This window comes from Ixodes scapularis, unplaced genomic scaffold (assembly GCF_016920785.2).
Source record: "Ixodes scapularis isolate PalLabHiFi unplaced genomic scaffold, ASM1692078v2 PGA_scaffold5__190_contigs__length_132052651, whole genome shotgun sequence".
Lineage (NCBI taxonomy): Eukaryota > Metazoa > Arthropoda > Arachnida > Ixodida > Ixodidae > Ixodes > Ixodes scapularis.
The window spans coordinates 51,516,267-51,527,954 of record NW_024609880.1 but is presented as its reverse complement, the minus strand read 5'-3'; the positions used below and the strand labels follow the sequence as shown (position 1 = coordinate 51,527,954).

The 11,688-nt window shown below is 47.0% G+C and overlaps 1 protein-coding gene across 1 annotated transcript in view; it reads left to right on the top strand.

Annotated features, from left to right (window-relative positions):
• The first annotated feature begins 373 nt into the window (after positions 1-373).
• LOC120838800 (cytochrome P450 3A24) overlaps positions 374-11,688 on the top strand; it is a 30,777-nt gene continuing 19,462 nt past the window's right edge. Inside the window, exons 1-5 of the mRNA XM_040500450.2 lie at positions 374-464; positions 1,121-1,173; positions 1,759-1,855; positions 4,056-4,172; positions 7,947-8,035. Coding sequence (XP_040356384.2) covers positions 444-464; positions 1,121-1,173; positions 1,759-1,855; positions 4,056-4,172; positions 7,947-8,035 — 377 coding nt within the window. The 5' untranslated portion in view covers positions 374-443. The remainder of the gene's footprint in view (positions 465-1,120; positions 1,174-1,758; positions 1,856-4,055; positions 4,173-7,946; positions 8,036-11,688) is intronic.

Genomic DNA, 11,688 nt, shown 5'->3' with positions numbered 1-11,688 from the left:
AACTAGACACCACACCGACTATATAGTCACCGGGTGCAAACTGTCCAAGTAGAAACTTTTTTCTTTTTGCGAACCTTAATTTGTTTTTGCGGACTATACCCTGGAAAATATGTAGTTTTACTCAAGCTGATATAATTGCATGGGCCCACTTGGGACCCAGGCAGGCTGAAAGCATGGCTCTCCCGTGAATTTTACTTCGCTGTCCTTTCAAGTGGAACGTAGCGTAATAGTATATGAAACTTTGATACATATTAAAGATGAAAGCACGCAACGTGTCAGTGCTCGATGTTGTTGTTGTTTTTTCTTGTTTTTTTCTTTTCCTGTTGTGTTTGTTGTTTTCTCATAGTACAATGTTTTTTTGCATCAGGTACTTCACCCGAAACACCGATTACTGGAAGAAGCAAAATGTCGTACACATTCCATTCTTCCAGAGCATCCGAGTAATGCTGAAGGTTTTACGCATGGCAAGTACAACTCATGTTTTCCCGAGAGTGCCCTTGTGTCCTACCCAAAGCTGTCCTACCCAAAACTGCTTGCACATCCTACAAAAGGACTCGAGTGCACGGTCTATACACCAACAAAGTGTTTAGAAAGAAGCCCGCCTTGCCCGCACCAGGTGTGGGCATTGCGCTTGCGCAGAAACCAAATTCGGAAGGAGGGAAGCGCATGCGCATGCGCAGTACCGACAGCAGCGCCACCGCAGTGGTGTGATGTCAGAGAGTTGGGTTGGTCTATTAACATGGGTTTACTTTGGACATGTATGCAAACATTTTTTTTTTTTTATGACAAGTGTCACACAAGGAAGGAACATATGCCTCCGACGGTTCCTGAAGACTGTATTTTGTCGATGTATTAGCAGCCTGAGCGCGGCTTCGGGGTGCATAATTCTTTGTATACGACCAATGTCGCCAACGCACAATTACGGGGGATAAGTTTGAGCAACGCAGTTCCTGGTATCTCGGATAAGGGTAATATTCTTGTTGTGAAAATGAATAATATTAGTATTAACGTATCAAGCCACGCCGTGCGTTTCTAAAGCTGTCAGTGGCCAATGTTCATTTTGGGAAAGGTGACGCCACAGAGGTTCTGACATTCGTTCGTTCTCCTGTTTTACGCGCAGCCTGTTCCCCAGTGGGACATGGAAAACCTGGAAGATTACGGAAGGGTCTTCGGGTAGGTATTGCACCCGTTCGCCACGCAAAGATGTGCCCACCTGTCCGTGCGTTCGCGCGGCTCTTCGGGCCGAAATGTGGTTTTCGCCGGGATATTTAGGGTCTTAATGAAAAGCCCGAACGAGCCAAGTATATAGAGCCACATTCGACCTTCTTTGGTTGGAGCCTAAATATATTGGGCCTATTTCGCCAAATAAGTTAAGCTTCACTGCGGGTATTTTGACTGTCGTCTGACATCTTGCGGTCTAAACCGCCAAACAAGTGCAAGGGTAGGCTTACCTTCTGGTTGTTCGACAATGGTCAAACAAGTGCTAGATTTAGGCTTTAATGCTCGGTTTTTCTCGGTTCATAACGCGGCATATTTGGCTCGAGTATTGAACTTCGGGAATGATGTGGCGAGTCAGTGGGAAGCCAGAGAAGAGCCAAAGAAAATTACTCACTAACGACTTGGAGCGAAATCGCGTTAGGCCCAAGTTAGGAACCCATAGCATATTGCCAAGCTTGTGTCAGGTTGGGCGTTTCTCCTGCGTGCTACCTGGAAGCTTCACTGTATCTTGATTACTTTCGATAACATACACGGTTACAGCGCTTTCGAAGGATTGAAGCCGGCGCTCATGGTTTCCGACCCGGAGATTGTGAAGCAGATACTTGTCAAAGACTTTTCCCAGCTCGCCAATAGACGAGTAAGTGCAAAATCTGGTCACTTTTATTTATCTTTTTTCCCACGTGAGTGTAATGTTTCTAATTCGGCTCTATACTGTGCGAAATCTGGAGTGTCTACTTTCCCGCGAAGCACTGTTATCTAAGGAGGGAGTTGGGCGAATCACGAAGCTGATAATATTTTTAGACCCAAAGAGACAGTTTGCGCCGTGGCACTGTGCAATGTTGAGACGTCACGCTCGGTGCCACAGCGCAGGTGCTTGTTTTTTACTTTCTTAGCTCTTAATACATTTTTACCTTCTGCGTCCGTCGATTGCTTCGATTGACTCTTCCAATTGCCTTACTGAGAGATATGGACGCTCCTAATATCCCAAATGTAGGACTGAACAAAACGCAAATTTGGCGTTTAATTTATTTGTAAATATTTGTCTTAGTATGGCCTCTTTTTTTTTTTTTTTCATTTCTCGAGATTTTTTGTGTGTTCAAGCTCAAAAAATTTTAATAAATAAAACAAATTGCACAATTTGGAATGGAAGAAACAGACAGGCAATTATAACTATCAAAACCTTCAAACAAAGTAATCGATCAATATGAATTACGTCTCATTTCCTAGAAACGTGCGTATATCTCCCGTTTCAATAGCCTTTTTCCTGAATCGAAGCGCCCCTGGAGGCATGGTGGCACGAAATGAATTCTGGGTAGCAGTTGGCCACTTATAGTTTTGGTTTCAATTTCAGATTTTGTCATGATCATCGTGTCGTGACGGAATACGCTGCTTACGTTTTCATTGCTGCGAATTCCTACAAGTGTACAATACTGTATAGGCGTTGCAGTGCACGATGGTTTGAAATTCTCGAATAACTCGCGCGCGAATCCCCATGACACTGGCAGTGGCGCGGGCGCGAGAGCAATGAACTGTGCGAAAGGATTTTCACTTGTTTCTCGCGCGTGAACAGCTCTTCACGCAGCGGCAACTGTACTTTTGCTAGGGCCGCAAAAACCCCGAGAAAAAACACTGCGACAAACGCGCCGTAGTGAAAGGCGCATCTGGATTAAAGGCTCATCTGGTTGTTGACTTACGTATAATTTTTGTTACCTCGCTGATATTGAGGTGATAGAAAAATGGTCGGACACTCCGCGTCTTCTGTTCAACCGTATTACTACAGCTGTGAGGCTTTATTCACATGGTGAGATTTTACTTGCGACTTTGCAGCTCTAACGTTGCTAGGGCGGGGAAAAAAAAAGACTGGGGAAGCTGCGGTCCTCTACGTCGCACCTGCGAATTCGCAAGCAAAAGTGCACCTTGTGAATCGGACTTACCTAGTTTCTTTTTTTCTTTTTTTCGTTTCCTTTTGCGTTTTTTTACGTCAATCAGCTGTTTGAAAATAGGGCCGCGTATACCCATGCCAGGTGTGGTCACTTCGCGTACGCAGAAACCAGATTCACGTGAGGTGAAGAATGCACGCGCACGCTGTGCCGACGGCAGTGCCATTGCAGCTGCGTTACATCGAAGCCGCGTGTAATTGCCTAGAGTTTATACCGTAAGCTTGCACGTGACGTCAGTCAGTAGTACGCCCTTCTTTCTGCTAACCAGAAGCGTCGGAATAATGCAGCGGAAAGCTACGTTCTCGCGTGCCCTTCCCTCTATTATGTCTGACCAAGTGATGTCAGTGAAAGCTATCTATATGCGAACTCTGCACGTACCATGCTTGCTATGCTGGTGTTAGTCGCGCTGTAGCAAGGCCATGAGGGACAGAAAGGGAGAGCCTGCAACGGGACGCGTAGCCAACACCAGCTAAAGACCATAGTGCAAAATTTTCGGCGTCACCCTAAGGAGGCGAAGAAGGACCGTGGATTAAGCACCAGTGCTGCGCCAGCCTTCGGCACGGATTCGTGTCCAATTAGCGAGGGCGCGAGTCTAAGCCGAATGCTAAAGCAGTACAGACTTTTTATTTATAGGATCGGTTAGCGCAGCTGGTGGATTGACAACATATCGCGCAAACGACCAATGGCGTTGCGCCGCGCGGTGTGCACGGATGAGCGATGTGCTGTCCCTCCTCTTCCACTCTGACCCCCTACCCCCTACACTTTTCCGTTGCGTAAGAACAGGGGCTGCGTAGTAGGAATTAGATATGGGTGCTATCGAACCTTCATTGGATCTGATCAAATGTCTGTTGGGGCGAATATTTTTTCAATAAATCTCTCAATGCGTTTTATCAACAGGAAATTTGTTTTAATGATGACGTTCTAGACAACATGATGTCCTCCGCAACCGTGGAACGGTGGAGGAAGATTCGGCCCGCCGTCAGCCCCGCATTCTCTACCGGAAAGTTGCGCAAGGTAAGCCGAGTTCATTGCAGAGAGTGACAGCAAGCCGAGCTCATTGCGACCGTTAAGCATGGAGCTCGTGGCGAGTCTGGGCGGTCTTAACATCGCCCCACAGCCAATGAAATTGCAGAATTTGAAGATGAGAACGTCGAACAACCAATCACGAAACAAGAAGCGTGAAAATAAGCTACGCCTGCTTAAGCTGTCTAGGACTGCAGGTCTAGCGTCTCTATTTTCATTCTATACAAAAAAATACATATATATACATATGTCAGATGAAGGTAGGATAACCGTAGTAAGTACACCTATGTGTATTGCTATATGTTACCGCCAGCTTAGAAAACATGCGCTCTAAAAAACCCGGAACGTCTACTTTCCCGCAAAACACTCGGGAAGAACCGACCGCTGCTATTTACGGGGGCGGGCGAGGTGGGGGCTGGTGGCGAAAGACGAGGCTGATTATGTATATTGTGACGGCGCCAACCGGCACGAGCGGAGAGCGTTGTTGCCGATTAAACCTAAATAAAACGGTTTGCGCTCCGGCACTGAACGTGACGTTTCACCCTATATTTAGTGCCACAGCGCAGTCCGTCTTCGTTTCAGTACTAGCGTATTTTCAGCAAATTTGTTTTCAGTATCGTCGTGCTCTCTCCTTAGACTGCATCGATTGGCTCTCTCTCTCGAGGACTTTGCGGAAATGTAGAAACTCAAAAATCTTCCGAAGAAGCGGTCAGACTGCTAATACATCATACAGGGAACAGTCTGCAGGCTGTTCTCGTATGATGGGTCGTACAAAAAAATTCGGCAGAGACACTTAAGACTGTAGGAATGCGAAAGCATTCCTACACGCAGCACATTCCTACAAGCAGCGCGCCACGTCTTCCTTTTTCTCACGGAGCTACGGCGGTGACATCTCGCTCCCCCTCTGCGCAGGCGCGGTGAACCCCGCCGGCTTCACGACGGCTTCCGTGACGAAGCATCCGCGTTGCTGTGCTTCTCTTTGTGTTTTATTCCTGAGGCGCGTCCGCTTTGACCTTGAGCGGCCCCGCCGTCTTCTGTGACAAAGCATCTGCGTTTGCTGTGCTTCTCTTTGTGTTTCATTCCTGAGGCGCGTGCTTGATGACGTGTTGGTGTGACCATATTTCGGGCACAACGCCGCCGCCTTTTCGCGTATGGGACAAGTAGGTCTTCCGCCTTAAAAACTGTCTGCGGACACCTTCGAAGCATGTATGAAGCGAACGTGCTTCGAACGCGCTGCGGATAGTTAGCCCGAGTCCCACTAGAGCGACAAACAGAAACAAGCGACAGCGACGAGCCTCAAACACATGCAGAATGTTCGCGATGGTACCTTTGGCGGGCGTTTAGTCGTTCGGTGCTCGTGAAGTAAGCGCGAGTGATTGCAAGCTTCCCAAAGGTACCCTCGCGTGCATGACGCTTGGGTTTGAGCAAAACCTTCTTTATTCTACAAAGCTTGTCAAATCGCGAAAGACTTTGGTTTGAGGCTTGTCGCTGTCGTTTGTTTCTGTTTTTCGCTCTAGTGGGACTCGGTCATAACGCGAGCAGCGAACACTGTGTCTTTTTTATTGGGAGACAAAGTCGTCTGCTTCTTGCGCAGGAGTGACGTCAGAACTACGCCGAGCTCTGATTGGCTTTGATCGAAAGGATAGTTGGTAGACCTCAATGCTGTACTTCGTTTCGGCAAGAAACACTGACAGGGTATTTATGCTCGCCAAGGTTTTCATTTATACAGGGTGTCACAAAAGAAAATTTACACGATCTTTTTTACCGCAAAAATAAACGAGGCATCGCCGAGCGCTCATTCTCCGCCCAAAGGTAGCGCTAGAGGTCACAACCAGATGGCAAAGTTTCAGCCCGATCCGATAACTTAATCAAAAGTTATGATTTTCTGAAAATTTCAATGGGAAAATGGCGTCCGACGGCGTTTTCGAACACATGCGGCTCTATGGCAACAGAAACCGAAAACGGGAAAAAATGGGCTCCATTTTCCCATTGAAATTTTCAGAAAATCACTTATAACTTTTGATTAAGTTATCGGATAGGGCTGAAACTTTGGCATCTGGTTGTGACCTCTAGCTCTACCTTTGGGCGGAGAATGAGCGTTCGGCGGTGCCTAGTTTATTTTTGCGGTAAAAAAAGATCGTGTAAATTTTCTTTTGTGACACCCTGTACATGACATGAACGCCAGACTGCCCAGAACACAATTTGCGGCTCGAAATTTGTTTGCTTTCCGCCCGAGCACTGCCGATCGGGAACTGTCCCATTTGAGTCGTGCTCATTCTCTTCTCCGAAGTTACGTGCCGTTTTCTATGGTTTGGACACAACCACCAAAGGTAATCAAACTCGTGGGTCATCGAAGCTACCGTCAATACTAAAAATAAGCTAAAAATTGGATACCCACATTTTGTGGCTTATACAAAAGCTGCAAATACGTTCATTGAAGAAAAAAAAAAAAGAAGGAAATTAGCACAGGCACGAGATCGGGTAACTTTCTCTTCCTCTATATTCCTTCTTCCTTCCCAGTCTAGTTTTAGTTTCGGTTTCGAGCAGTTGCGTTTTTTTGTCTTGATTAAAAATATACGTGACGCTGTAGTAAAATATTGATTGGGTAGTCTTCTGACACCATAATAAATCGCCTAGCAAAACATAATTTTTTTTTCTTGAAGGGGGGGGGGGGGGGGGGGGGGAGGGGGGTATTGGTGTTCCTTAAAGTCCAGACGCAAGCGACGCTACGAGCTAGAAAAAACAGTCAAACGGCGTCAAAAGCGCGAGTCACTGGCTTTTCTGTTTATGATTGGTTAAGTTATGATAGAACACGTGCAGAAACATAACGAACACCATGATGGTGCGCTTTTGATGCTGTCTGATTGGTCCCACTAGCCCGTTGCAGAAGACGCAGCTGAGGAGCTGCGTCATCTGCGCGCTGCCATCTTTGTCGGCTGGGCTGCGGAACGCCTTTTGAGCATGCGCTGTTGCTCTGCTGTGGGGTGTATCCAACCCTGCGCATACGCCCACAGTTCAGGGACTCAGCATTTTTCGACCGGGTGATAACAGTTGCAAACGTCTATAGAAGCCTCAAAATCTAACCACTGTTTTTGTTTGTTTGTTGTTTGTTTGCTTGTTTTTTTTTTTTTTTTTCCTCGGCCAATAAGAGCTCGACGCTCTGACATCATCGCAACCCCTGAGAAAGAAGCAGACGAACTGGCAATCCGCATACGATCGACGAGCAACATGTCAGCGGCTTTCGTGTGCACCTGGTAGCTTACAATGTTTGCGCTTTCTGCTTTGCGACAAGTACTTCGGCCTTCCTGTCGGCTAATGCCACAAATTCATTGGCTGCGCAGCCATATGCTGAGATGTGCAGGGACCCTAAACTCGTCAAACGCAAAGTTGGAGCCGAGAGTTCGCGTAGTGCGCCGATTGGACGACGGCGACAAAAGCGCGAAGTTATCGTCGCGATAGTCCAATCTCTGCGCTCCGTCCACTTCGGCCCCAACTTTGTGTTTGACGAGTTTAGAGCCCCAGGACTTGCCACTCCTTTCGTTTCTTATAATGCCAGTAGCCATAAAGTTACACTTTTCGGTCTGCGTATCACTCTTGCTCGATACGCTATGCGATGCGATGTGGCTCTAAGGCGGAAATGTTTGCGTTCAACTTGATTCGTTTAGATTTCATTATTTCATATCAAGAGACAATCTCTGCATCCACCACCGCGTCTTTTTTTTTTCTTTCTCTCTCTCAATGACGCTGCATTGTTTTCTATTGCAGATGAATGGCCTTATTCAAGACTGTGCGAAGCTGACTTGCGAACACTTACGCAAAGCGGCCGAGAACAATGAAGATCTGGACGTTAAACAGTAAGCGTGGAGAGGAACTGACTCATATATACCATAGGGAATGAAATGCAGTTGACCGTATACGTTTATATATACATATATATACATCGACACTGGCAAGTGTAAGAAACGCAGTGCCTGGCGTGACCCGAACATTTTTTTTTTTTGTATCGCTCCGCAAGCAAGAAGACTGCGGTATTATCTGATAAGATAATACCGCATTCCTCTTGCCTCTTGCCTCTTGAATGTGATATTCCGTGTTCATATATAAAGCAGTCCTCGGTCCCTGTCTGTGATTTCGGTAGTCATCTCAGGTATCGATAAATATAAGAGTTAAGCTCGGAGGAAAAAAAAAATATTTTTTTCCAAAATGGGAAGGCAACTTTCCTCGAGCCGCGGTAACGCTGCTCTAATACATCATGCAAAAGACAGTCTGCGGACACTGTCTGAGGCGTGTTAGTCTTTCTAGACTTAGGCTATAGGTGGCGCAAGCTACCGCCCGTTACAAAGGGCATAGCCATTGACATCCATCGATCCTTCCTCGTACGACGGCCCTGTCAAGATTGGTCCTGCAAACACTTTTTGCAGACCTGTTCGAAGCATACGAACGCAAGGAAAAATGTTTTCAACGTGTCTTCGTGAGTCCGCAGATAATTCTACCATGTCTGGAGGGAGCGCCGTGTCTTTTGTATGATGAAAGAGCAGACTGCTCGCGGTTTTGGGCTGCCCCCTTGGCACCGTGGTGAGCGCCGATGGTGAAAGGAAAAGTATCCCTTTCAACTAGCCCCGTTTTGGGCGAGCCTAGCTCGTCAACGTGGAGCCGCCCCCAATCCGCTCAAGACGAACATAGCTCGTCTGCTTTTTTCGGTTCGTGCACTCAACAATTCTGGTCGAACCAGCCTCGCTTCCATTTCTCTTGTGGCTTGAAACTTGATTTTAAAGGCAAAAAATGTAATTTTATATTGAAGACAACTATTAAGCAGTTCCAGAGTGTGGAATTCCCCCAAAACTCAAAATGGTTAACGGGCTATAGCATGCACCTGTTTACTCGGAAGCGCGGGACGAGTGGACAGGCATTAGTTCAACGCAATTTGTTCTACGAGGCTTGGTTACGTAAAAGAGCCTTCGGTTTCGGTCGAAATCCCATCTGTTTGGACCTTTTACTGGCAGTGCGTGCTAAGGTTATGTGATTATCACGGCGCTGAAGGGGCCCTTTCAGCCGACCGCTTTGCTCCTGCCTGCTGGTACCGCGCGGTGTGAGCATCGCGATCGGCTTCACGATAAAGGGGCTTGCCTAGACCTTCCCGACGTGAACAAAAAAAAGTCAAGGCTCTAATGCTGCTCGTATAAAGCAAAACTAGAATTAGTGACGCGTCGCAGAGCCAGCCTCGTACTGCTGTTCTACGACGATCATCCAGATGACAGCCATTTTGATAGGCGCCAGTGCGCCTCCTATAGGTCGTGAAAGTTGCGAATACAGCCTACCTCTATTGCCACTATGCGCCGAGCAACTGATGGAGAGGAGGAGACTAGAGCGGCGCGGGGACATCAGGACGCCGTACCGCGATTCAAATTAGTGGGTAGACCTAAAGCTAGCATGGCCTTTGTCTCCACTGCACTCGTCGTACGCGTTCGAATGCGAGAGCCAAACGCCGCACGCCTGTTCTCTGCAAGTCAAAGGCTCCAAATGTTAGGAGTCCCGCTGCCAGTGCAGTGTGACAGGTAAGCCAGCAATCAATACTTTTGAGGACATTTTTTTGTTTTATGTCGCTTCTTACAGTGTGAACTACAAGCAGTGGGAGCGATTTGATTTTGATAAACCGTACGGCAACAGATTGTAAACCCCTCATCTTGAAAACAAGATGAGGGGAAAACAAGATGACCTTAAGAACACAGTATGTTGGACTGTTCCATACCTGAGACAGAAAAAAAACGACGATGGACGGGGCGATATATTAAACCTGTCATTATAGCCTTGAAAGGTAAAAAACACAGGCGAGCTGGTGAATGGTATCCATATTAAACCTGAGACGAAGGCAAAATAAAAAAACGGACAGTACAACGAAGAGACTTCGTTGTACTGTCCGTTTTTTTATTTTTCCTTCGTCTCAGGTTTATTATGGATAACATTATAGTCTTGTTAGTTTAATTGAAACTTTTGTAAATATTAATACTGATGAAGGAGACCAAATGCCTCAGGCATTTGGTTTCCTTCATCCGGTTGAACAGCAGATTTGGTTTCCTTCAGCCGGTCAAAACCGAGAACGTCTTCGACCGGCAGAACGTTTACTGTCTATTACCAATAACTGTCGGTACGGACCCATGTTCTACAGTATGGGGACCAGTTCCGTCGAACACCACTATACTGGAAGTATAACTGTCTTAACACCGGTATGCGGCTCTATTTGCAAAAAAACAAAACTCACATTGCAGTCAGGCTTGACCGCTAAGCACAAGTGGAAGTCTACCTCACGAACTCAACGACGCTGATGATGGGCACAAAATGAGCAAAAGCAAATTTAAGGATGGAGTATTCGCTGGCGGTCATACCTGAGTCCGCGACTGCTAAGCGAGTGCTAATGGCAAACTTCCATGGTTCTTTTGCAGCGTATATTTCCCATCATCAAGACTGCTCGTCTTAGCAGCCTATAAATGTGAGCCCGTTCCAAGCATGCGCAGTGAACAGCGCACTAAACTGTAATGTTCAGCGGATACGCCCTATGGGCCGGCTCACACATTTGCGTTTCAGTGTGCTAGTGCCTTGCTTTTTCCTATAACAGCTTGAAACGAGAGAGCACCAAGTTGTTGTTGACATGTTTTATTTACATAACAATGAAATAAGCCGCCGTCTCGCTCGACTGTAGTCATCCGAGACGGAAGCGTGGGGAGAGGGAGATGGGACAAGAAGGGCAGAGAGCTAGAGATGGAGAGATAGTCGTGCGTGCAAGGGAAGGCTCGCTGTTTGCAAGAAGGAAAGCAGCGAGTCGAACTTATGTTTTGGTGGTTGGTTGGCTGTCTGGGGTGAGGGCTTGTCCAGTTTTCGTAGGCCAAGATGGAAACGAATTTAGGTGTGCGGTCCTGTGTATGGAATGTCTGTAGCAGCCCCAGATGCTGTGAGGGCATATGTCGCCGGCACTCTTCACTGGGGGCAGAGCGGGCAGAAAACAAAAAGAGAACACATTTGCACAGCTTGCGCCATCTATGAGGTGGAAACTTTCGTTCTGCGTCTAGATTTTTATCATTTTTACGCATTCCTTTTTCACCGCGGGCTTGAAATAGTTATGACGATGTTATAGGCGACCATTTTTGATAGACACCTTGTAGATTTGATCTTGCTTGTCTGCGAAAACCTCTAGTCTAGCTATACGCAGTTCAAGGGCTAGCTGGCAGATGGCGCGAGCGTGCCAGCGTGTTTAAGATCCCTTTAAGTGCTTTTTCATGTCGTAAGTGGTTGTGAGGGAAAACACCGCCCTCGAGCACACTCTAACGCAAATGAGTACACCCCTCATTATATTGAAGTAGGTATTGCAGAGTTTGCTTCAAGCGCGAGGACGAGGATGACGGGACTTGAGACCCGTTCCCACACTTGCATTTGCTTAGTACCAAGATCTTGTGATCCCTTAGGCCGAGTGAACGCACTGGCACGCTGGCGCCATCTATGACGTGGTCCTGGA